We start from the raw sequence: 27,837 nt of genomic DNA, 5'->3' as shown, positions 1-27,837 counted from the left end.
CCTCATGAAGGAAATAACAGGTATTTTTATCCTTGTTTGTAAATGAGGAAACTGAGGAACAGAGCAGCTGAGTAACTTCTTCAAGAATGTGCAGAACTGAGATTCAAAAGCAGCTTAGCTCCTGACTCCAAATTTGGTGTTTTGTCCCTTTGTTACATTGATGTTTCTATGTAGTATTATTTATCCATCTAATACTTCCTAGCTGTGTGACCCTGGACAAGTCATTTAATCCCAATTGCCTCAGCAAAAAATAACTGAATAAATAAAATAATATAAAAATAATTAGAAGGTTATTGAATAAGGTGGAAAGGGAAAGACAATAAGCATTTACATAGACTCTACTATCTGCCAAGCAATTTACTAAGCACTTTTCATAAACAATCAGAAATACAGATGCTGTTTTTACTCCCATTCTATTACTGAAGAACCTGAGGTAAGTGACTCACCCAAAATCACACAACCATTAAATATTTGAGCCATAATTTGACTTCCTGAGTGCAGGCCCAGAGTTTTATCCAGCTACCTGCCTTACAATTATAAGCCAAAGTTACCATTAAAAGTGAAAACTAGACCTATAACAACTAAGTCCTAAGGCCCTATCAATATTTATTCATCTAGCCAACAAATACTATTTTGAGTACAATACACTGATTGATCATGAGGGCATAATTTCCATGCATTAGATTTATGCATACTGTGAACACTGATAAACAAGATATCCTAAGGCAAACACTTGATTGAATTGGAGTGGAACAAAGACAATTAAGAATAAATGTTTTAAAAAAAACAACAGCTAACACTTATATAGCACTTATAGGTTTGTAAATCTCTTTACATGTTACCTCATTTGATCTTCATACCAATCTCAAGTGGGATTATTGATCTCCTTTTTATTTTCCTCCTGAGGCAATTGGGGTTAAGTGACTTGCCCATATAGCTAGAAAGTGTTAAGTGTCTGAGGCCAGTTTTGAACTCAGTTCTCCTGACTTCAGGGCTGATGCTCTATCCACTGCACCACCTAGCTGCCTCATATTGATCTCCATTTTTAACAGATGAGGAAACTGAGGCAGGCAGAAGCTAAATATTGTGTCTAAGTTTACACAACTAACAAATTCAAGATCTGATCTCAGGCCTTCCTGCCTTCCCCACCAACTAAAGTGAAGCAGGAGAAAGTGATGAAGCTTGTTTTAGTTTATACACTTTCACTCTTATGAAAGGAGTTATCAACTGCAAAATACTATCTGCTACCTCAACAGAGAACTTGGTGGGTTACCTGGTCAGAATAATCTTGTTTAAACTTATTTACTGAGATTAAATGGATTTTTCTAGGAGACTCAGAGCAAGAATTCAAGGAAACCAAACACTAACTCCCATCTTTAAGGAAAAATGAAACCTAAATCACATCCCTGCATTTATTCCAACAAATATAACTGAAGCAGCTGGAAGGGGAGGGTAACTCAAACTGTGTGTATCACAGAACTGCTCTGACGCACAAAACAAATACTTAGTAATCCCAAACAAACAGAGACAGATACCTTGACCCTACAATTTCATGGAGAGCTTGAAAATTTAGAACTACAAGTTTTGTCCCAGCACAATGATAACAGAGGTGATGTAAGTTCTTCCCCTATTTTGCCAAGGCAAATAAAGCAAATCAAAGCTATATTAGAAATTAATAAAAATAAATATTTATATCAGAGTCCTTTGTCTCTCATATTCACACCACTAGTATCTATGAAATCAACATGCAAAAGAATTAGATGTTAATAGATAAAATTATATTCTAAAGGCAGAAATTCTGGAAAAGCCTGAAACTTGGAACAACTTATATTGGCATGTATTCTACAAAATAAATAAATAAATAAATAAATAAAAATAATAATAACCACTTTTATTTTCCCATTACAATTATAAAGTCCTAAAATAAAGGACAATAAACTTTCATCTGAAAAAAGATTTCATACGATCATATATGTAAAGCTGATAAGAATCCAGGGAAGAACAACCAAAGTAATGAAGAATTTTATGTCTATGATATAGAAAGATCAAGTAAAGAAACTGGGAATGTTCAACCTGAAAAAAAAAAAAAAAAAAAAGTGTCAGGAGAATGGAGAAGAAACATGTGATTGCTGACTATCTGAGTAGTTACAAAATGGAAGAAGCATTACATTCATTTTGTATAGCCCCCAGAGATCTATGAGTAACATGTAGATATTATGAAGAGGCAGGTTTAGGCTTACATGTCAGGAAAAACTTCCTATCAGTTGGATCCATCCAAAAGGAGTATGTAGCTTCCAAAGACAATGGGTTCCCTCCTCCCTGGAGGTCTCAAAGCATAGGGAGAATGACCACTACTTTCAAGGTCATCACAAGGGCAGTCTTTTTCAGTTGTGGATGAGCTTAATGAGTGCTGAGGGTCATTTCTAATTCTGAAACACCAATGATCATCTTATCAAACTCTTACTTTTTTAATGGATAAGGTTATTGAGACCAAGCACAGCTAGTAAAAAGCAAGGATTTGAAGCTAGGGGGACTGACTCCAAATCCAGGATTCTTTCCATTGTCACATGATGCCAGCCAGAATATTTAGGCCAATGACCAATTATAGCTTTAAAGGGATTACATAGAACCAAAAAAATCCCCCACAACCATCTTGTATAATTGTACTGGTAAAGAAGGGTGTAGACGGATCTTACTCCCATCCCATAAATCCTACATTTCCCTAAAAATCAAGAAGTCTTAAGGTACATCTCTCTGCAGCAAAATCTGTTCTAGATTAATTGGAAAATTTGACCTAGACAACAAAGAATGTTTTTTAAATTGTATTAACTTTTGAAATGACTGAAAAAAATGACTTTAATACATAAATTTGTTTTTCCAATTTTTACATTTCTCTTTTAAGTCATAAATATGGTATACTATCATTTTACTAAAGTAGTGATATTCTATAATTAGTAGATTGCAGACTGCATCACCAAGCTAGAAGAAAAGATAGTAACAAAAAGATACAAATAAAAAATGTCACAGCATTTTTCAGAGCAAAACCAAGAAATAAATATATACATTACATGTTTGTATAAAAACTTCTTATTATTTATTCTTATTATAATGATGATCCCAAGGCTCCAAAAAAAAAAAAAAAAAAAAACAAAAAAAAAAAACCAACAAAAACACCACCAAATTCTCCCAAAAGCCCAAATTACTTTGCGAACACTGTTTTACTCCTCTTCTGCCTCTCCCTCTTTGTGGTCCTATTTTTTCCTAAATTCCAAATTCCAAACCTCTTTCTAAAATGCCTATTCAAAAGAGAACATTGGGTGGCTCTGTGTTACTTTTCCTTTATGGAAATCCAGCTAAATTAAAACAAAAGAACCAAAAATTATGTAGGGAAGAAAGTAAATGCTAACTTGCTCCATGATTTTTCAGAAGAATGCAACCCACAAAGCAAATGAAAGACTGAGGGAAGCCAAGATAACAGAAAGACAATTGATTTAAGCACATTTTCCGCTTTGCATCCCTCCTCAACACCTCCACAGACTTTCTTTTTCCAAACTGATATCCCTAAAACCTAACGGAATGTTTCAAGTATCTACAAGATAGATATATCTAGCAAAGTATAGTGCTGATAAATCACCAGTCTCCCACACAGTCAAGATAAGCACAGCAAGTTCTGACAGGTAGCTAGGGAGTGGGTGTTGGACCATGGGAACCTGGTGAAATTATTTTTCCCTCCCTCAGATCCAAATACCAAAGTGAGCCAAGGCCCAGAAATTTAGATGCAAGACTCCTTAGTGTAAGATGAATAAAAAAACACACTAGCACTGAAATTTTAACTATTCCTGATCTAGCTGCCTGCTAAATCTGTACCTCCTTCCATATTTCTGTTTCTTTCATTTTACTCAAGCATATATATCAGAATACTTATGGTGGTGGCACATTCTTTGCCATCTTATTGGTTAGGAAGTCTTCAAGAGTTCTTTAAATGCTCTATTAGAAGAGTCACATGATATTCAGAGTTCTAACTACTATTAGTTGGGCTCATTTTATGTACTAGATACATTTACCCAATTATGCATAAAGTAATTATCTGTCATGGGAATAATAGTTTCCCTTTGGATTCCATTTTAATTTTTGAGGTAAAATCTTTTTTAAAATTGCTATAATATATAATAATTACACTTAAGAATTCTACTATTTCACCAAACCTGAAGTCAGGAACACCTGAGTTCAAATCTGTCCTCAAATACTTAATACTTCCTAGCTGTATGACCCTGGGCAAGTCACTTAATACCAACTGCCTCAGCAAAAAATAAAAAAATAAAAAATAAAATCTAATATTTAATGGAGCATTCAGGCTTTGTTGATTTATGTGCATTCTTAAGGATTTATTAATTGTGTACCATGTCAGATTATTTTCCTCAAGGCTTTAAAGAGGTATTTGTCCTTTTTTTTTTTTTTTGTTCCATGATTTCAATGTATAAAAATGAACAAAATTTCTCTACCCATGCAGACTTGAAGCTTCTCTCCAATCTACTTTTAGATCTTTGCCAGGGCCATTTGGAGGTGAAGCAACTTGATCAGAGATGTTACAGGGGGTGGGACTTGGCTAGGTGTTCCTGACTTTTAAACTAACACCTATATTCATCCTACCTCAAACACTGGAATTAGTTTTGACTCTAACCTCAAGTGAGTTTTTGCCTTATTTTGGTGAGAAACTGGTCTTTACATCATTTCCTAGCTATCTTTCAGATTTAACTCAGGGTGATCACCTTTTCCCTCTCCCACTAGCTCCCTTTTCTCTGTAGTCTCTCATTAGAATATAAACTCTTTGAAGGCAGCAATTCTCTTATAATGTGGAATCCATAGTAACTATTTAATAAATACTTTGTCATTTATTCATTCATTCTTTTGAATAATACTTTTGTTCTTTAACTATTGCACTAAGAGAGTTTAGGATATACCTTTATCCCCCTCATTAGTCAGACAAAGAACTGAGATGGATATAAACAGCAAGTCAAAAAGCAAATTCAGGTCTCCTTCTGAAGAGCTCCTTCCAGTATGCCATGCTGTTTTTTTGAAAGTTTGGTCAGGGAACATTATTGGGAAGACAGGATTTTACAATGACTAACTTTTAACTAAGGCCTCATTAACCACCATTTTGACTTCTGGGTTCAGTCTTATAATCTTTAAGGATCTGTGCCCATAACAGTCCCAACTTACCTTTAGCATTAAAGGTAAAAATTAAAGGTAAAGAATGGGGGAGAATGAGGCATATGTAGCATATGAACATATACAGCATATATGTGAAAATATATAGCATTATAATATTTTATACAGCTATTTCATTAATTTTCCTTTTTGACTCCATGAATTTTCAAAGTGTATTACAATGGAATTTTCTGTAGTCATGAGTATTCCTTGTAGAAAGTTATGAAATTTTAATAAATTAATATATTTTATTCATTATTATTTTATTTATGTGTTTTTATGGATATTTACTTATTACTAATTTATTAGTGCTAGAATTGTGCTCCTATCAAATTCAGTATAAGAAACAGTTGAACTTATTAAAGTATGACAGAGGTAAGGATTCCAATTCAGGTATTTCCTGATTCTCAGTCCTACAACCAAGTCAAGTATTTATTAAATATTTACTGTTATTAAGACTGGGGATGCAAACAAAAGCGACAACAAAACAAGCACACACAAAAATCCCACCAATCTTTGCCCTCATGGAATTCACATTCTAATTGGGAAGATAACGACCAAAACCAACTATATCCAGACAAGATAAGTTATCAGATAAATTTGAGGTAATTTCTGAGGGAAGATGCTTAGCATCATGGGGGCCTAGGAGAAGGTAGAGTTTTAGGAGAAACAAAGGAAACTAGGGACACCAGAAGGTGTGGATGAGAAGGGAGAGAATTATAGGCATGGGGGATAGCCAGTGAAAAAGCCCAAAATTGAGAGATGAAGCAAACAAGCCATTATGCAAGAAGATTGGAAAGATGTAAAGAAGACAGGTGTATTAAGCTATAAAAGCCCAATAGAATTTTATATTTGAGCCTAGAGGTTTTTGAAGAGCAGAGTACCCTGGTCAGACTGACATTTAAGGAAGATCACTTTGGTAGTTGAATGAAGGATGGCCTGAAGTGTGGAGAAACTTAAGGCAGGAACACCCACCAACAGGCTATTGCAGCAGTCCAGGCATAAAATGATAAAGGCCTGCACTAGAGTTGTACCTGTGCCAGAGGAGAAAAGGGAGTACACAGAAGCAATATTATGAAGGAAAAGTCAACAGAACTTTGAGAAAGAAAAAACAGGGAGAAATCCAGGATAACACCTAAGCTGTGAGCTTGGATGTGTGGGAAAATGGTGGTAACCTCTAAGTAATTCAGGAGACAGGAGGATTTAGGGAAAAAAGGGAATGAGTTCATTTGGGGCATGTTGTATTTCAGATGTCTGTATAGTATCCACTTTGAGATGTCCAAAAGCAAGTGGAGATGTGAAAAAGGAAGTCAGGAGAGAGGTCAGGGTTAGACAGATAGATCTGAGAAGCATTGGCATAGAGATGATAATTGATTCCATGGTTGCTGATGAATTACCAAGCAAGACAGAATAGAGGAAGATGAGCCTAGAGGATATGCATAGTTAGTGGGCACGACATAGAAGAAGATCCTGAAAAAGTGCCTAGGAAGTATCCTATCCACTACATAACACGTCCCTCTAACAGTATGCCTTGTTTCCCATATTATATTACTAAACTAAATTCTAATTAAATTCAGTTAACTGCCAACAACATTAGGAGGCAAGATAGTACAATGGAAAGACCACTGTATTTGAAGTCAGAAAATCTGAATTTAAATCATAGCTCTGTCACTTACTTATTATGTAACCCCAATAAGGTAAGTCATTTAATCTTCTTGTCTTTTATTTTGCTCAACTAGAAAATTAAGAGGGTTGGACCTGCTGACCTTTAACGATCCCTTCTAGGTCTATGCTTAATATTAATTTAAAAAGCACTTCAATATTAACAAATTGCCTCTAAAGAGGCACCGCTCATCAGTAAATACAATGAAATCCATTTGGTTTCAGAAGTCAGCAGGGGCAAATATATTAATTTGTTGTATATTATCAGAAATTATCTATAGCCCAGGAAACATCAAGTCAAGTTTTTTACTACTATTTCTACATATTTCATCCATAAACACTCAGTTTGAATTCTATTTATTTACTAAATTCTAAGGATAAAAAAGGGTTTCAGGCACAGTGCATCTATCCTGCCATGAAATGAAATTTAGCAGATGGACACATACAGGTTTTAATAATACAAGTTAGCATATTAGCAAGTGTCAGATGAGTGATATAATAAGGCCATTCTAGTTCTTACTTAGTTTTTTGGGCTCTCTGCACTCATCCAATTGAAGGGGATAAATTTGCTCTCATTTCCTCCATTCACTCCCATTTTAAAAGAATATAATCCTCAAGCACAGATGTTATCTGCTAAGTGAGCCCATTATTTTACATACATATTCCCCATCTAAGACAAGAAGATGTAATTCTTCTTTATCTTCAACCTTTCTTTCTGTTTATCTCATCCTTGTTTAGAATTGAAAATAAGATTTTCTGAATGTACCCCTATATAGCATTTAAATAAACTAATAGCTTATATGATGATGGTATTCAAGAGGTTCACATTATAAGATCAAATACTGAGAGAAGCAAGTTCCAATCTCATACATATTTTTAGCAGGGCTTCAGAATATCATTTGTCCAGCTAAAAATTGAAAAAAAAAAAAAAAAAGATATGATCATTGTATCACAGCATTGTTTACATAGGAAACACTAACAAGGAAACCATAAACTTAAAAAACAGAAAGTTAATGGAATAATTTTTAGCTCTTATTTGGTACAACGGACATCTCAAACACACCTATCATGTGAAGACAAGACTAGCATTCCTCACTCAGTGAGAAGCTACACTGACTTATTTGAATGAACTTGACCCTGCTTGGCTTTATTCCAGTAATTATCGTCACTGAATGACTTAACAGAACACTGTGTTCTTGGCATAAACACAAAAATGTGTTGAAATCCTGCTGAGGAGAATCTCAGTATACATTACAAATCAATAAGAGAAATAGACACTAATAAATAATAGTAAAGTCAACAATGGTGTTTACATGGTGTGTGTGTGTGTGTGTGTGTGTGTGTGTGTGTGTATTATTAAACTTAAAAAAAAATTATACCAATTCAGTCATTAAATGATGATTTAAGTCTGGGTGAAACAATCACTTGATCCTTCTCCCAAAAACACCAAACCCACGCTCTGCCCCTCCTCCCTCTACATCTCCTCCAACACTGTACCTGGAAAATTCCAATGCACCTTTAGCTAGTGAGCAAAGGGAGGGACAGCGTGTAAACTCAGAAACAATGTGTGACTCACTTCCGCTGAAAGCCTTAAAGCAAAAATGAAGCCACAATGCAGAACTCTCACGCGATGCTATTTGACCAGGTAATTGGCACTAAAGTTATGTCATTCCCATATAGGTTATGCTAAATCTACCATACGGAAAAATGCAAATAAGAAGGTATTTAAAAGCTTCATCTGCCAGGGAGTCTACAAACTTCCTTCTAGGTAAAAGCACCAGTTTTTCCCCTTTCTTTTTATATACTTTCCTTTCTCTTCCTACTATCACCTGGCTTCTTCCCCACCTCAAAATAAAAAAAAAAAAAAATCATTAGTGAAAGACTGAATTATTCGTTTACCACCCAAAGCAGAAGCACTTCACCCAGAATCATCCTAACTGTGGGGGAAAACCCTAAGTTAGCTGCTGTAGAGTTCATAGCAGACAACCCCCAAACCACAAAGCATCCTGCAGGCAAAAGACAGAGCCTGATTGGCAGGGATCACTGGACTATTCATTCTCTTGGCTTTTTTCCCATGATTTTTTGGCCTAGATGTTCAAACTATTAACTTTTAAGCTGCTAAAGCTTGTGTTGAAATGAATTTTCCTCTTGTAGCATAACATTTTCAGAGACTGAGAAAATATAACTTGATGTTCATTCACATCTTTTACTTATCTAAACCAAATTAATTCCAAAGTTAATACTCACTATCTAAATCAGATCAAAGTGAACAATAACAAATTTCAGTATCATTACTTTTGAAATTCTAAAATATTTACCATCTACAGGCAAAAGATGATAAAATTATAACAATTATCTCAATTACTGCTATTGTTAAATCATTTCAGTTGTGTCTGACTGTTCATGACTACATTGGGGTTCTCCTGGTAAAGATATTTGAGTGATTTTCAATTTTCTTTCCCAGCTCATTTTACAGAGGAGGAAACTGAGGCAAACAGGGATAAGTGACTTGTTCAAGGTCACATAGCTATTGAGTGACTGAAGTCAGATTTCAAATAAGGAAAACAGGGGCAAAAATATAAAATTAAATAATAAATCAATTATAATAATCAGTTATCAATGAGTATATTATATGTTTTCTAGCACATTTACCTTACTAGTTATGGTTTGCAAATAAATTATTTGCTGAGATTCATTTTAATACAAATTTGCATCAACCAGTAACTGGGAGGATAGAAGATACCAAAATGTACTGAGTAATGGTGGCAAGACACATTATTATTATTTTTTTTTTTGCTGGGGCAATTGGGGTTAAGTGAATTGTCCAGAGTCACAAAGCTAGGAAGTGTTAAGTATCTGAAACCACATTTGAACTCAGATCATGCTAACTTTAGGGCTGGTACTCTACCCTCTGTTCCACCTAGCTGCCTTTAATTATTTTTTAAATGTCCATTCTGTATCTTTCCTGTTGAACAAATTATTTTAATATACATTTGACATTTTGCAATTTACTAGTAAGTAAAAAATGTAGCAATGTGAATTTTTTAAATAGTTTTTATTTACCAGATATATGCATGGGTAAATTTACAACATTGACAATTGCCAAACCTTTTGTTCTAATTTTTCCTCTCCTTCCCCCGCCCCCATGGCAGGTTGACCAATACATGTTAAATATGTTAGAGTATAAATTAAATACAATATATGGTTACATGTCCAAACAGTTGTTTCGCTGTACAAAAAGAATTGGACTTTGAAATAGTGTACAATTAGCCTGTGAAGGAAATAAAAAATGCAGGTGGACAAAATTAGAGGGATTGGGAATTCTATGTAGTGGTTCATAATCATCTCCTAGAGTTATTTCGCTGGGTGTAGCTGGTTCAGTTCACTACTGCTCTACTGGAACTGATTTGGTTCATATCATTGTTGAAAATGGCCACATCCATCAGAATTGGTCATCATATAGTATTGCTGTTGAAGTATACAATGATTTCCTGGTCCTGCTCATTTCACTCAACATCAGTTCATGTTAAGTCTCTCCAGGCCTTTCTGAAATGATCCTGTTGGTCATTTCTTACAGAACAATAATATTCCATAACATTCATATACCACAATTTATTCAGCCAATCTCCAATTGAGGGGCATCCACATAGTTTCCAGTTTTTGGCCACCACAAAGAGGGCTGCCACAAACATTCTTGCACATACAGGTCCCTTTCCCTTCTTTAAGATCTCTTTGGAATACAAACCCAGTAGCAACACTGCTGGGTCAAAGGGTATGCACAGTTTGATAACTTTTTGAGCATAGTTCCAAATTGCTCTCCAGAATGGCTGGATGTTTTCACAACTCCACCAACAATGTATCAGTGTCCCTGTTTTCCCACATCCCCTCCAACATTCTGCATCACCTTTCCCTGTCATTCTAGCCAATCTGACAGGTGTACAGTGATATCTCAGAGTTGTCTTAATTGTGAATTTTAAAGATAATCTGAGAATTATATTTTAAGTAAAAATGACATCCGTTTGGACTGATTGTTTTGTGCAATTCAACAGATTATAATCAAAAGTATTTCAACAAACCAAAATACTCTGGCACTTAAAGAATCATACAAGTTGGCACATCTAACTTCAACACTTACTTAAAATCTGACAAATGTTATTATTTTATATGCAAAAAATGGAGTTCACTTTGCTATGGAAATGCATACATGTATATGTTTATACAATCATAAAATTCAAATTTTTAGAATAGAAAAAATATAGGAAATTTTAAAGAGACAAGCCAGACTTTTTGTAAAGTTTCTAACTACAACATGGAAAGCCAAATAATTGTTTCCTAGACATCCTTATAAGAATAGGAATGGATCATATATATTCTCCATAGATGAATTAAGAACTATAATTATATGTATGCCGTAAGTTAAATGATCAAATTAAAAATACATATTAAGAAAAAAATAACTAGTCTACATCTATTCACATCTGCAAAAGCTACTATGTCTGTCAAATTTCTATTACAGATAGGTAGCTGAAAAGTACCCATTTTAGACTTACATATTTAAAATTGGAAGAGATTTGAATTTATCAGTCCAGCCCCCATATTTTATACATGAAGAAGGTAAGGACCAGAGAAATGATGTGACTTGACCTAAGATACACAGATAATAAATGGCAAATTCAGAATTCAAACAATCCAGTCCATCTGATTCCAAATACAGTGTGATTTTTACTGCATTAGGGATACTTTGCCCCTCCTCAAAAAAAAAAAAAAAAAAAAAAAGACTGATTTTGTGTTCTGTCCAAATTAAGCCTAGTTATAAAAGAAGCATAATATCCTGAGCTAACCAAAGAAAAAGAAGGAGAATGAGAACAAGAAAAGGGAAAGGGAGAAGAAAGAGGGAGAGATAATGAGAGAACAAGATTATTCATTATCAAGATACAATAGAATTATCATTTCATAAGAAAAGACATTTCTAAAATTTTATTTAGGCTTGTTTTGGACTTCTGAGATGTTTCTTCCTACAAAATTGATATACCAACTTACTTCTAGTCAAATTATTTTTATTCCTTTTGTCTCTTGAGCATTAAAAAGGGATAGCAAATCCTTCATCCTACTTCACTAGAATTTCATGATAATTAGGACATACAGATGCATTGGGGCAGAGAAAGGCATCATCTAAATATCTGTGTTATTAACATGGATTATTTCCTAACATGCTATTTGGCAAATGGCTACAGGTTAAATTGAAAATTATTCTGAAAGTTCTCCCAAGAACATGATCCACAGGTTTGTGAAGTTTTTGTCCTCCCCCCCCCCCCCAGCTCAATGCCACTCCCCTTTGATTAGTGGGTATACCACTAGAGCCTTCTGTAATCTCTTAGGACTGAATTGGCAAGCGGATATGACATACTTCCCACAATAATGAATGTTTCATGTTTAAATAATATACTAAGTAGTTGGTAGTCACTAAACAAATGCACGAGACTCTTAGCTCAAACAAGATGAGACTGGCCTAGTAATGTGTTATAAAAATTACCTACTAAATGATCCAAGTTATTAATTTGCCTCACTCAAGTTTCAAATTCTTACATTTGATAAAACAGAATATTACTGCAATTCCTAAAACCCTGCCTCAAATATAAAAGTTTATTCTAATTTGATAGATCACAGTAAGATGCCTAAATATATCTGTTATCATTCATTATAGATACATTCTAAATATATTCTCTTGTCTTTGCTCATTTTTAATAACATAGCACCACAATTTGAGAACAAATAATTCTTTATGTTAAATATTAACAAAATACACAAATACACAATATACAACAAAAGGAAAAGTTGAATTCCACATTAATTTTTCTTGGAATGTTGCCTGAAGGTAAAACAATGATCATTATTCAATTAAACTCAACTAGTCATGTTAATAATAATAGCATAGTAGATAAAATATATAATTCTCTATAATTAAAAAAGTAATGGTAAGGTAAAGAATACAAATATTTATTGTTCTGTGAGAAATGACCAACAGGATGATTTCAGAAAGGCCTGGGGAGACTTACATGAACTGATGCTGACTGAAATGAGCAGGACCAGGAGATCATTGTATACTTCAACAATACTACATGATGATCAATTCTGAAGGATGTGGCCACCAATAGAGCAGTAAAGAATTGAACCAGCTACACCCAGCGAAAGAATTCTAGGAGACGACTATGAACCACTACATAGAATTCCCAATCCCTCTATTTTGTCCGTCTGCATTTTTTATTAACTTTACAGGCTAATTGTACAATATTTCAAAGTCTGATTCTTTTTGCACAGCAAAATAACTATGGACATATATACATATATTGTATTTAATTTATACTTTAACATATTTAACATGTATTGATCAACCTGCCATCTGGGGGAAGGGGTGGGGGGAAGGAGGGGAAAAGTTGGAACAAATGGTTTTGCAATTGTCAATGCTGAAAAATTACCCATGCATATATCTTGTAAATAAAAAGCTATAATAAAAAAGGGGGGGGCACCTAGGTGACACAGTGGATAGAGCCACCAGCCTTGAATTCAGGAGGACCAGAGCTCAAATCTGGTCTCAGACACTTAACACTTCCTAGCTGTGTGACCCTGGGCAAGTCACAAGGAGACTTTGACTTTGAGGAGACACAAATCATCTTTAAAAGAAATATCAACCTTAATGATCATCAATTGGTATTTATACTTCAAGAGATAAAAAAGGGATGAGGAAACAAGATCAACACTGATCCACAGTTGCAGTGTGCCTACAAATTTCTAAACAAATAAGCCAAGTTTGTGCCTACAAATTTCTAAACAAGTAAGCCAAGTAAAGTAATCCAAACTTAAGGATACTTCTCCCACATCAATCTTTCTCAATTTTATCTTGACAATTCTCTATGGTCTAGAATACTCAAACTAAAAGTCATACCACATATCACTGCCTTCACCTGGAGAAAAAAATTACAAAATTCATTCTGTAGATGCGATTTCACATTCATCTGAACTGTTAACTGAATTATCTGAAATGTTAATCAAATGTGTATTGAATACCTTTATGTGAAAGCTAGCTACAATGTAAAAGGTGCTATAGAGAATACAATGAAATTAAAGATAGTCCTTAGCCCCAAAGAGTTTACAAGCAAAACAGAGGAAATGCAATATATGTAAAGCCAAAAGTAGCACATGGCAAGTCTTTAATGAGTAGTCAAAAAGAGCTGGAAACAGCTGTTTCCACAGTATGGTTGAAATCAAGATGATGTAGCCCTGAATTGTGAGTTGGGGAAATGTAATGGGAGATAGCTCCTTGGATGGTCAGGGCAAGCTAAGCAAAGAAGGCAGGGGAAAAAATGCCTGGAAAAGATGGCAGAATATAAGGAGCTGATATGCATTTTCCATGATCATAGAACAAGAAAACTAATCTGGCTCAAATAGTAGATCTGGGGTCATGGACCCAAAGAACAGCAATAATAATGTTAGAAAGGTACATTTGAGCTAGATTATGGAGGCTACCTGACTAAAAAGTCATGGATAATCTGGTGCAATGGAATGAACATTGAATCAACTTTGCCACTAATTATGAATAAGTATAAGTATGAATCTATAAAATGAGCAGGTTGGGCTACATGATTGCTAAGGTTCCCTCCAATTCCAAAATTCTAAAATTCTCTGAATTTATGCTATAGACAGCAGGGACAAATCAATGTCAAATGTAGCAGGAAGACCAAAATGTCTGTGGCATACAAAATGATTGAAATACAAATGCTAAATTAACTAACTAATGTAATAGTCCAGACATATTAGTTCAGACATATAATAGACCAAAAAACAAAGGCCCATCCTGGAAGAGGGAACAGAAAAGAGAAATCCATTCCAGGGACTGCAAGGAAGAACTGACTGACAAGCTTGATGACTATCATGAGGCAGAACTGAAAAGGAAAAAGTCAAAATTTACTCCAAAATTTTGATCCTAGATGACTGGGAGAATAACAACATTGAAATAAAAAGGAAAGACTTCTAGGTCACATGAGCAACAGATGGAGGACTAGGCATATTCTCCAAAGCCCACAACCTCTAGAACTTAAGCAAGTCAGAAACTGTACACCAAAGATAAAGCAGCTCAGCTGTCTATATGGTCTGGGACACCAAAATTTAAAGGGTAAATTAAAAAAAAACCCTAAAACCCATTAGTTACTGCTTACTGACCCTGAACTCATCTAGCACCTCATCCTAACCTCTCCATACTATTGGCAGCAAGACCTAACGCTCAAACCCAGCCTTACACTAAAGCCCATGCCCAGACCCTGTTTCTGACCCCCATACACACACTCTTTCCAGTGCCATGGAACCTCTAGCTTAAGCCACAGAAGTATGCCTAAGCCTGGACAGACAGACAGCTTAGAGAAAAAGCAAGAGCCTGAGGGCCACAACCCCAAAGCAGTAGCACTGCAAAAGTGCAAACTACTAGTGTCTGTGCGGACAATGCCACAGCATCAACAAAGCAGTTCCAGGGCAGACAAGACTGGGGTACTTCTATGGGGAAAGGGCAGCTGGCAGAGGGGGAGAGCATAAACCCAAAGAGTCACTTTTGAAGTAAGTAGGGGAAAAAGCTAACTGGAAGAGGGTATAAATTAGTGATGGATTGCATAATCAGGAATGTGGTAGAGAAAAGGCCTACACTAAGGCAGGATCTTCTCTACACCTGCAATAACTGGTATTGCTCTGGGTGTCAAGCACAATGGAAAAGAGGACTACTTAGGATCAACTTTATAAGGTTGTGGGATAAATCAGAGCTTCTTAAACTGTGGGTTGAGAACACACATGTGGTTGTGTAACTGAATGTAGGGGTCAGGAAAAACTTGGCAATAGTAAAAGGTATCAAATATTCTGCCAAGATTTAATTTTTTATGTAAAATCTCGTTAGTATCCAAATTTGCTTTTGTCTTTAATAAATGGCAAAAATATATATCTATCAAAAAATAGTGTTTAAGTGAATTTCTTTGATTTATTATCAGTAAATGTTTGATTTTTATACCTATTTCACATATCTTTATACCCAGGGTTACAAAAATATTTCTTGGGTGAAAAGGCGTAATGTGTGGGGAATGGTTAAGAAATCATGGTATAAATTATATGGAGGAAAGAGCTAAAACAGATAACTTTTTCGATTGCATAAAGATACAGAAAAAAAAGAGGAAGAGACCAGGTAATTGTAGGGAGTCATGAATCAGACAGCAAAGGGCTATAGCAAAAAGAAAAAAAGGATGGATGGATGGACGAATGGATAGTGAAGAGAGTAAAAGAAATCCTCTTTGGAAAGGGACACAAAAAAATGAAATTTTAAAAACTAATGAAGAGAACTAGTTAAAGGGGATGAGAGGAAGGGGAAAACCACTTAACAGAGGAAAAAAGGAAGGATAAGGAAAAAACAGGAGAAAAAGCGCAACTAAGAAGCAAAACAAAAAAAAGGAAAGAGACAACAAACAAGAGGAAGGCTTTAGGAGGAATAGAAAGCCAATGAAAACAGATTAAAACAGGAAAAAAAAAACATAACTTGGAAAAAAAACAATATTGAAGACAGATGGGAAGAAAATATAAAGTTAACTCATAACTCTAAATGTGAGTATATTAAACAATTCAATAAAATGAAGTGACAGATTGAATAATAAAACAAAACCCTACAATCTGTTGCTTACAAGAAACACATTTCTAAAACAAAGACAGGCATAAAATAAAACTGGGGGGGAATGAAAAAAATTTACTATGTATTAAATAAATTCCAAAAAAAACAAGTGTTATAATCATGCTGACAGAAAAAAAAAACCCACTTAAAAATAAAAAGGGATAAACAAGAAAACAATATTATGCTGAAAGAAAACAAAAACCTCAAACTGATACCAGTAATAAACTTATCCGCTATAAATGTTTGGCATCTAAATTCATAAAGGAATTATTATAACTGACAAGAACACAATAGTGATAGGAGATTTCAATATCTCTCTTTCCCAGTTTCAAACAAGTCTAACAGAAAGACAAAGAGAAAATATGGTACTGGAAAATGCTGGAGAAACTGAAGTTGAAAGACTCAGCATTTTCTGGACAGGAAAAAATATAAATATTTTTCAACACTACATAAAACTTTTACAAAAACTGATTATGTACTAGGCATGGAAATATTACAAACAAATGGAAAAAGGCAGAAGTAATTAATATATCCTTTAAAGGTTGTAATGCAATAATAATAGCAATTGATTCAGAACCACAAACAAAAGATACAAACCAGAAAACTTAACAAAAACCTAAATAAATTCACCACAGAAATGATTAATCATGAAACATACGAAAATTTTTAGGATGCAGCTAAAGCAGTAGGCTTCAAATGAAGAAATATGAGAAGACACTTCCAAACTATTCTTTTTCATTGGGAGTTCAAGGTTCCCTAGTGCCATACATCTTACATGTTTTTGGAATTTTCTGAGGTACTAATCAATTGTTCTTTATTTTTTTCCATTCTAAAAAAACAGTATCTTTAATATGGGAGAGCTTTCAGGGAGATGAAAGACTACTTGGTGTAACTACAATGATGTAAGAAACAGAAACTATAATAAAATTTTATTTAAAAAAATAAAAAGGAATGTCTTGAAGTGAAATTCTTTTTGGTTGTATGTTGAGAGGAAGCTAAGAATAAGAAATTTAAAATACATAATAAACAAGTAAAATTATCCATCATGAAGATGGTGATATAGAATTGGAGTCTAAAATAGAAGCCTAGACCAAAGATGTAAATTATTAAGAGAGACCACTTTGGAAGGTAATTGGAAGATAAGATAGATGAATGAGTAAAACATAGCATTCAAACTGGAGTTAGGAAGACAATTCAAATCCTCCCTCAGATACTGAGCCTCTTTCAGTTATTTTCCTAACCTGTAACAATTCTTCTGAAATTGTTACAATCAAATGAAATAAGATATATAAACTTAGCAAACTAAAATATTATAATAGCTATTTTTAAAATAAAATAGGAAATTCTTATATAAAGATATGTAAACCACTTTGCAAATATAAATATAAGTTATTATTAAAATAAAATAGGTAATTATGTAACAAATAATACTGTAAATTACTTTGCAAACTTTAAATATGTTATCTATTTAATAATAGCTATAATTTTATAATACAATATGAAAGTATTATGTATATAAATATGCAAGCATAATATGTAAATATTTTTTACACTTTAAGATATATATAATAGTTATCATTATAACATAAGAAATTAGACATGTTATTATTTCATTAATTTTTATTTTTTTCTTAATATAAATATCAGTTTCTCAAAAGAAGAAAATAATGTCTCATCATGTGTAATTATATAATTTTAGCAAAAACTTCTGCTACAGAATAGGACCCATTCTCCATATATAATATCTGAAAAAGGGAAAAGTACCTTCATCTATGTGTACCCTTCCTATAGAAGTGAAAATCACAACCCATTCATGCCTATTTATTCTGTATAGTCTACATCTACCATCCTTGGCGGGGTCCATTCAATGTGTTATATGTTGTTCTAGATTTCTTGACATATCACAAACTGATCATCACTTAATGCTTGCTTTCATTACATGACAAATTCACCATCATTTTAGTCTCTTATCTCCATAGTAACTTTTATAACAATTTTCATAAGTGATTCTTCATTGTTAATTAATATTCTGTAACCTGCTTATGTTCCTCACAAATCTCTCCTCATCTATAAAGGAAGAATTTTAATTTTTTGGAGACTGTAATAGTCCACAATTCACAGCCACCATATCCTAAGAATAATGGTGTTAGGCTTTTGTTTCAAGGAAAAATTCAAGGTCATTAAGAGAACTTCGTAATTTCATAAATGCTAGCCAGTTTTATTTTCTCCTATTCACTTTTGGCCTCAGTTAACTGTCTATCTGTCCAAGGCATATATATTCATGGATTGACTCTAGAGCTTACCCATCCAAATGTATGCGACCTTCTTTTGATTTTACTCTTCAGACGATGAAATCACTATAAACAATTTTGGTATTTCATTATTATTTTTCATTTTCTCTGGTTCACTACTAAGGGATAGCCTGAATCAAGAACTTTCCTACTTTCAACAATATTACTCTATGTTATTGTTGTTCAATTGTGTCCAACTCTTCAGGATCCCATTTAGGGTTTTGTTGGCAAAGTTGCTGAAGTGCTTTGCAATTTTCTTCTCCAACTCATTGTAAGGATGGGGAAACTGAGGCAAGAAGGGTTAAGTGATTTGCACAAGGTCACATATCTACTAAGTATCTGCACTCTATCAACTTGTCTCAAGGTGCTTGCCATCTTCCAGAGGGACTACAACACATATGCATATTAAAATAGGTAGAATGTAATGGAAAAGAAAGATAAAAGCAAAGTATTAGGTGAAATAGAAGGAAAGGATGAGAGGCTTCTTGAAGACAGTGTTATACTTGGATTGAGCTCTAAAGAATTATTTAGTAGTCAGTGATCAGGAAAGAGCTCATTCAAAAAAATCACCTCAGATATTGTGAATATACACATTCTATCTCTTCCCACAGATGACCTCTACAAGTCAACCATTTGTTGCTCAGAGATCTCCGGTAAGAACTTAACTAATCTTATCACACATCAGCACATACATCAGGAATTCCTGTCTTACTACTTGTCTTTTTTTGAATAATAATAAAATCGACACTTGAATACTTGTAGGAAAGAGTTTAACATTGCAAGAAAAGATACAGAAAATTTTATTTTCTTGTTTTTATATTTTATTTTAAATCATTTATCAAATTCTTATATTTAGTCTACATGCACTTTTACTAGTAAAAAAAACCCAATTCAATAAAATGAGATAACAACAATAAAGTAATTCCAGTTTTCAATAATTCTACTCATTATCTTAAATATCTATTTTACGAATCAGGAAAGAACTGTTTTGTAATTCTAAGAAGAGAAAAAAATAGCAGATCAACCTAAAGAATAAAAGAAAGAACAAGAATTAGATTTTTAGAAAACTGGACAACTTTCTTAAATTAAAAAGATTATTTCAGATTGTATGTGTCAATTTAACATAATGAAACACAAGCCCGCTGCTTCTTTTCTCTCTAGGCTCTATTCTTGACACTCTGGACTTTGTCTATCATGGCACAGTAGTTTCTTTACCCTAAAAGTTGGATTCAGTGTTAGGTTTTCTCACATTGGAGTACTCTTGGTCCTATGACCCCTTCCTTTGTCGGCGAGGTTTTTCCAAAAGCTCCATTTTAAGGAAATCATCCATGTCAGCCTTGTCTTCATTTCTCCTCAAAATCTAATCCCAACTTGTGGATTTCTCTAACTTGCCCATGCCTGGGGACCTACTTCCTCCTATTTGCCCCCAATCTCCACTTTCAGCTTTTCTTTATATGTTGCCTTCCTCCTTTAGAATGTAAGCTCCTTGGGGGATGGTGCTGCCATTCTTTCTGCTTGAAGTTTTATTCCTAGCACTTAGCATTTAGTAAATGTTTGTTTACTTGACTGTGCCCAATAAAACAGATTTGAGGGATTAAAAAAACTATGTGGAACAGAATATGTGTATGATAAATTTTTCTGACACATTCAAGAGTACAAGATAAATTACTTTTATAAATGAATAATATATTCTAAGTGTCTAATCAATCACATATGCCTGTTCTGGTTTCTGAGTAACATTAGTAGAATAATATATATAATTAGAATATTAATTTAATATAATCTACTTGGCAAATGGGGAAAAAAGGAGGCCAGATATCTAATACTTTAAAGCAAGAGTATTTAAAATTCCAGCAGTAACTATGAAGACCATAAAGAACAGATTTTTAAAATTTATGCTAAAAATAGTCTTCAAAAATAACAAATTAAACGGTATTTCAAAACACGGTATAAAATGCTAGAAATATGAGGATAATCTAGCTCAAATAAGTTCTTAATACAACTGAATACTACACCTGGTGGATAAATGGTAACGATGATGAAGAGCTTAGAAAAATAAGAACTAGAAGATGACAATCAAAACCATCAAAGCGGCATTCCTACAAAAGAAAAAAGATATTACCCAAAACAATCAAAAGATTCATCTTTCTTCTCAAATGTGCTGCTTCTAATATTTCTGCTTTTGTTTACAAGACACCCCTTCTAGTCATTCAAGACTCAAACCTAAAAATTATATTTGATTCTAACCTTTCCCCACTCCCTCTAGCCAAACACTTAACAGGTCCTACTGATTCTTTCTGTGCAATATCTCATGTCTGTTCCATCCTTTCTACTTTCCCATTTTGATCATTCTAAATTAGGCTCTCATCACATTTCCCTGATATGTATCAAGCACTATATTAAGTGTTAGTGATGCAAATACAAAAGGGAAGTTTAAAAGGGAAAACATATATGGAAATGTTAGCCAGAGAAAGACATTTTGCTTTATAAAATTAACTCTCAATGACTCCTCATCACCTACCAAATGAAGTATAAACTATTCATAGGAGCATTAAAATCACTCCCATCATTTCTACTATCTAGCAACCTACCTCTTTCTTGTCTGATAGCTCCCTAATCCCCAAACAGTTGTCACTTGAAAGTGCAGAATTGTGCATCAACTGTTTTAATGTTCTAATCACCTTTTCTCCTCCTTTTTCCAATTTAAATTCAGTTCACTAATCACCATCATCATCTGCTTAATCCATTAGAACTCAATCTCTGTTCTGCTCAACTCTCCTATAAGCTTGAACTTCTGAGCCTAAATTCCTTCCACTTCCCTTTAAAACTTAGCTTGACCTGAAGATCACACATCCTTTTTTGCAACATCTAATTCAAAGGACCAAAGAAAAGAACAAGCATACTTCACATTAACCATTGCCACTTTTGAGACCATTTTTTCTACCACCATTTTTTTCTAATCCTTTCAAAATCCATGCAAATTCCTTGACACCTTATATTGCTATCATATACCCAAGACTCTTCATGCTCCCAAATTTTCTAGTGATTTAGTCCTTAATTCTTAGTTAGTTCACTTTCCATCCTTGTCCCTGCCATTATCAACATTATGTTGACAACTTCCCTGAAAATCTGACTCTCCTGATGCTACAATCCATAAGACCTTTTTCCACTCCACTTTAGATAAAGCACAAATATAGTCACCTCTTATACTTCAGTACTTTTAGAAATCACACTGCTACTACACAGAAAACAAATTCAACTCTAACTCTATTTTCACCTTTCATACCATCTATCTCTGAATACCATACATACTATCTCTATCCTCAAAGAGCTTCATTATCCTAACATGCTGATTCTCTCAGCCCATCTCTCTGACTTCTAATTTCATGAATCTCCAAACTCAGCAATCAGCCCATATATTTAAAACTTCAATAATGGGCTATATATACTATAGTATCAACTCCCTTGCTAATTTGCAAATCTTACCTTTCTATAAATCTAGGAATCTGTGTGTTCTCACCTCCGACTTGTAGTATCCCTTCCTTCAAAGAAAAGTTCAGTTACTACTTCCAATGTGATACCTAATACTCCAGGTAATATATTCTCTCCCTCTTAAAAAGGGCTGTTAGAACAATATACTTTGTTTTTCTTTATGCTGTATCCCTCCAATGTACTGTAAAACCTTTTGCATAGGGGAAAGTTCCATTTTTGTCTTTGTAGCCCCAGGAGAATGCCTTCTACAAATGTAGACACTTAGTACATTTTTATTAAATTTAACTCAATATCTGAATAATACTCATATCTTATGTCTCCATTTTTGTTCTGAGGCTATTGAACAGGACTAGAGAAACTCATGAAAGCAAGTTAATTTTATCAATTCCCCAAATACACAGTAGGACTCTCAGTGCTGTTTATTAATCCTTTTAAATCTACATCTATCTTATTCCCTAAAGTAAATATAGTGACTGCCCCAAACTATCTTCTGATCTCCCTACCAACCTGAGTCCTATACCTTTCGTGACCTACATCATCACTGAGATAATTCAGGATTCGGGGAAATCCCCCAATTCTGTCCTTTACTCCTCATCAATTTCCAATATCATACCCTATTTCTTCTTCCTCCTGGTCACAGGAGAGATCCCTTATACTCCTTAAGGTTAATCCATCTACCCAAGTCCATCTTACAACCTTATCTGGACTCCTTTCAGGTTTTTGTTCCAGCACTCAATCCCTCCCTTCACATATTTTCACTCTTTCCTTTTAAAAAAGTTTTTTCTCTTTTCCCATGCCTACGACTTCCTAATATAAAGAAGCCTCTCCTTGATTTTTCTGTGCCACTCAGCAACAAGCCCCTCCACTCACAAAAGGAAGCATATTCCTACGGTTTTGGGAATGGTTGTTGGAATATTTGTAGCCACCACTTACTTTCTCAACTACTCACCCTGTCCTCAATCCTCTGTGATCAAACATCTAAACTCACTACTGCAATACAAATGGTCTAATATCACCAAAGATCTTAAAATCATGAAAGCCAATGTTTCCCCACATAGTTACCATTCTTTACCTTTCAGCAACATTAGAAATTAATGAGTCTACCACACCTCCTTTGCCCCCTTTGGATAATTTCTCTTTCTGCTTCAAAGATATATTCTACTACTTCTCCTACCTCACTCCTCCGCAAAGAATGCTGGGTTTCTGTTTCCAGTTTCTCCCTTCTCCAATCCATCCTCCAAACAGCTGCAAAATTCCTAAAACACAGATTTGACTGTCACGTGCCTACTCAAAACTCTTCAGTGTCTTTCTACTGACTTAAGGATATAATATAATATGGTCACTTGGGATTTTAAAACCATATAAAACATGGTTTCACACTACTTTTCTAGGCTTTTCATAATTTATATTCTTCTTCACGTGCTTTGTGTTCCAAGCAAAATGTCCTTCCACTTTTCTCCATGCAGAGCATTTCCTCCTCCCACAGTCCCAATGATTAGGAAATGGACAGATTGTGGTAGATGAATGGAACAAAACATTACTGCTCCATAAAAAAATGACAGATATGAAGAAATCAGAGAAATATGAGAAGACATGAAGGAAAAAGGAGGAGAAAAAAATTATTACAATTATGCAAATATAAAGAACTAAAAAATGAAGTCACCAAATCCAAAATCCTATGTAATTATAATGACCTAGCTAGTCCTAGAAAAAGGTTTATAAAATACACTTTCAGAATACAGAAGGTGGAACCAATATTGCAAAGAAAAGGCAGTAAGTTGCTGCAGCTCTCCCCAATTTCCTTTGAAATAATTTTAAATCATACCTCAAAATGAATTCTGGAGTGACAACCCACAAAAGGACCCAGAGTGAAACAATTTACCAGCCCAAGATAACACAGAAGGACTGTAAGAAAGGAAGGTCTGCTTCACTTAAGTAAAAAAGGAGCAGAGTCCAGGGCAAGTGATGTCCTGGCAACCTACCAGGAGGCCCATAACCCCAGTACAAATCAGTAGTTGAGGACCAGTGGTTTTGGCTAAGCAGGTCAAGTGAGACATATGTGTCCTGCAGTGGGACAGCAGTTAGGCCTCCAGCTCCCCAAAAGCACATTAGTAATCAGGCCTTGCAGATCCAGAAGCTCCAGTACAGTCAGCAAGACTAGGCCCTTACATCCCTGGATAGCTGGATACACCCTTTAGCACCAGAAGTATTGGCTCAGATAGAGTGGCAAATGACTAGATTCCTGGCCCCCTAGCACAAGAAGCTTACAACAATGACCCCTCTACCCCAGGGCACAGCTCAGTTTAAAAATTCATGAAATAGTCTGGCAAGTGAACAAAATATAAAACAAAACAAAAGAAAAAAAAACAAAAACCTGACCATAGAAAGTTACTATGGCAACAGGGAAAATCAGAACACAAACTCAGGAGAAGACAACAATGTCAAAACATATACATGTAAAAGCTCAAAGAGGAATACGATTTGGTCTCGGGTCCAGAAAGTCCTCCTGGAATAGCTCAAAAATAATTTTAAAAATCAAACATGAGTTGGCAGAAGAAAAACTAGGATGGGGAGGTAGAAAGGGAAGGGGGAAATGACAGATATGCAAGAGAAATATGAATAAGAATCAAAATCTTGGGAAGGGCAAGGGGAGGAACCGCCTTAAAAAATAGAACTGGCCAAGTGGAAAAAGAAATACAAAAATTCACCGAAGAAAACAATTCCTTAAAAAGCAGAATGGACCAAATGAAAAAGTACCAAAGCTAACTGAAGAAAATAATTCCTTGAAAATGAGAATTGGGCATGTGGAAGCTAAGGTCTGAGACCAAGAATAAATCAAACAAAATCAAAAGAATGAAAAAAGTTGGAAGAACTGTAAAATACCTCACTAGAAAAACTAACCTGGAAAACAGATACAAGAGAAATAATTTATGAATTATTAGACTGCCAAAAGGGAGCCTGAGCAGCATCTTGTAAGAAATTATATCAAAGAAAACAGCCTTGATATACTAGAACCAGAAGGCAAAATAGTCACTGAAAGAATGAATTGATTACTTCCCGATAAAAGATCCCAAAATAGAAACTTCCAGGAACATGATAGCCAGATTTCAGAACATTGGGAGAGACTATTGTAAGGAACCAGAAAGAAATAATTAAATATCGAAGAGTCACAGTCAGAATTATAGATCTAAGCATCTTCTACCTTAAAAGGATTGGAGGGACATAAATATATTCTGGAAGGCAAATTACAAACAAGAATCATTCATCTAGCAAAAGGAAGCACAGTATTTCAGGGGGAAAAATGGATATTCAATGAAATAGGGGACTTTAAAACATTCCTGAAGAAAAGACCAGAGTCAAACAAAAATTAGATCTTCAAATATGAGATGCAAAAGAAGCATTAAAAAGGTAAGTGGAGTCACATAAGTCATTCATAAAGTTAATCTGTTTGCATCCCTAAATGTACAGAAGATATTTCTGACTCATAAGAACTATATCTTTATTAGGGTAGTTAGGAGTATACATAGCCAGAGAATGCAGGTTAACTATAATAGGATGATATAAAAAAAAAAAAAATAAGGAGTAAGAAAAAGAAGAGGGACAAGGGAGAATGAAGTAAACTACATCACATGAAGAGCCACAAAAGAACAATTAGAGTGGAGGGGGAGAAGGATGAGCATTATTTGAACCTTCCTTTCATCAGATTTGGCTCAGAGGGAATAATAATAATATGAGTATAGCAATCTGTCTTACCATATAGGAGGGGAGGGGGACAAGTAAAGGAGGAAGCTAATAGAAAGGAGGGTATATTGAGGGAGGCAGTGGTCAGAAGCAAAACTCTGGTGAGGAAGAACAAAGTGAAAGGAGAGAGAGAAAAGTATAAACAGGGAAAATAGGAGGAAAGGAAATACACAGTAATCATAACTGTGAATATGAATATAATAAACTCAACTATAAAATGGATATGGATAGCAAAACAGATTAAAAACCAGAATCCTACAAAATGTTTACAAGAAATACATCTGAAGCAAAATAACTCAAGAGTTAAGATAAAAGGCTGGAGCAAAATATATTATACTAGTTGAAGTAAAAAAAAAAAAAAAAAAAAAGCAGAGGTAGCAATTCTAATCTCAAAGCAAAAGCAAAAACAGATTAAAAGAGACAAGGCAGGAAACTACAACTTTCTAAAAGGTACCATACACAATGAAACAATATCAATACTAAACATATATGTACTAAATGGTATAGCACCCAAATTTCTAAAGAAGTTAAATGAGTTATAGAAGGAAACAGTAAAAACTATACTAGTAGGGAATCTCAACTTTTCCCTCTCAGAATTAGATAAATCTAACTACAAAATAAATAAGAAAAAAGTTAGGGAAATGAATAAAATTTTAGAAAAGTTAATTATGATAAATTTCTAGAAAACTGATGGAGCTAGAAAGGAATATACCCCTTTATAAGGCAGATATGGCACTTACACAAAAACTGACTGTAAAAAAACTAACATAAAAACATCATATTAAATATTAAATGTATTTTTTCAGATCATGATGCAATAAAAATTATATTTAATAAAGAGCCACGAAAAGATAGATTAAAAATTAACAGGAAACTAAATAATTTAATCTTAAAGAACAAGGGAGTCAAACAATAAATCACAGAAACAATAATTTCATCAAAGAGAATGACAACAATGAGACTGGGATGCTGCCAAAGAAGTGTTTTGGGGAAATTATATATATCTAAAGGCTTACCTCAATAAAATAAAGAACAGATCAATGAATTGGGCATAAAAAAGAACAAATTTAAAAGTTCCAATTAAATACCACATCCAAAATTTAAACAAAATCAAAGGCTAGATTAATAAAATTGAAAATTAAAAAAAAAACTGTTTTACTAATAAAACTAAAGGCTGGTTTTATGAAGGAAAAAAAAACAATAAGACAGATTAATGATTGGTTACTTTGACTTTACAAAAATGAAAACCAAATTACGAGTATCAAAAATAAAAGAGGTAAATTCATCACCAATGAAAAGGAAATTAAAGCAATAATTAGGTGCTATTTTGTTCTATGCCAATAAATCTGATAATCTAAGTGAAATGGATGAATAGTTTAAAAATTATAAATTTTGCAGATTAGCAGAAGTAGTAATAGAATATTCAAATAAACCCATTTTAGGAAAAAAAAAAACTAAATTAAAACTGAATGAATAAATTATCAATGAACTTTCTAAGGAAAAAAAATTCCCAATTCCAGAGGGATTCCACAAATGAATTCTTCCAAAAATTTTAAGAACAATTAATTCCAATACTATATAAGCTATTTTGGAAAACAGGCAAAGGCTTACCAAATTTCTTTTATGAAACATATAATATGGTGCTGATACCTAAATCAGGAAGATCCAAAACAGAGAAAGAAAACTATAAAACAATTTCCTTAATAAACCTTGATACAAAAAATTTAAATAAAATAACTAGCAAGGAGA

General features: G+C 34.0%; 1 protein-coding gene across 2 annotated transcripts in view; it reads right to left on the bottom strand.

Moving 5' to 3' along the window:
- SPIDR (scaffold protein involved in DNA repair) overlaps positions 1-27,837 on the bottom strand; it is a 537,804-nt gene that overhangs the window by 462,827 nt on the left and 47,140 nt on the right. The window contains exon 2 of one of the 2 annotated variants that reach the window (XM_074277912.1): positions 23,522-23,603. The exons of the other annotated variant lie outside the window; for it this stretch is intronic. Coding sequence (XP_074134013.1) covers positions 23,522-23,603 — 82 coding nt within the window. The remainder of the gene's footprint in view (positions 1-23,521; positions 23,604-27,837) is intronic. 2 annotated transcript variants of the gene reach the window in all.

The sequence above is a fragment of the Sminthopsis crassicaudata genome, chromosome 1 (assembly GCF_048593235.1).
Source record: "Sminthopsis crassicaudata isolate SCR6 chromosome 1, ASM4859323v1, whole genome shotgun sequence".
NCBI classification, from domain to species: domain Eukaryota; kingdom Metazoa; phylum Chordata; class Mammalia; order Dasyuromorphia; family Dasyuridae; genus Sminthopsis; species Sminthopsis crassicaudata.
The sequence above is the reverse complement of the archived record's forward strand: the minus strand, read 5'-3'. Positions and strand labels throughout refer to the sequence as shown.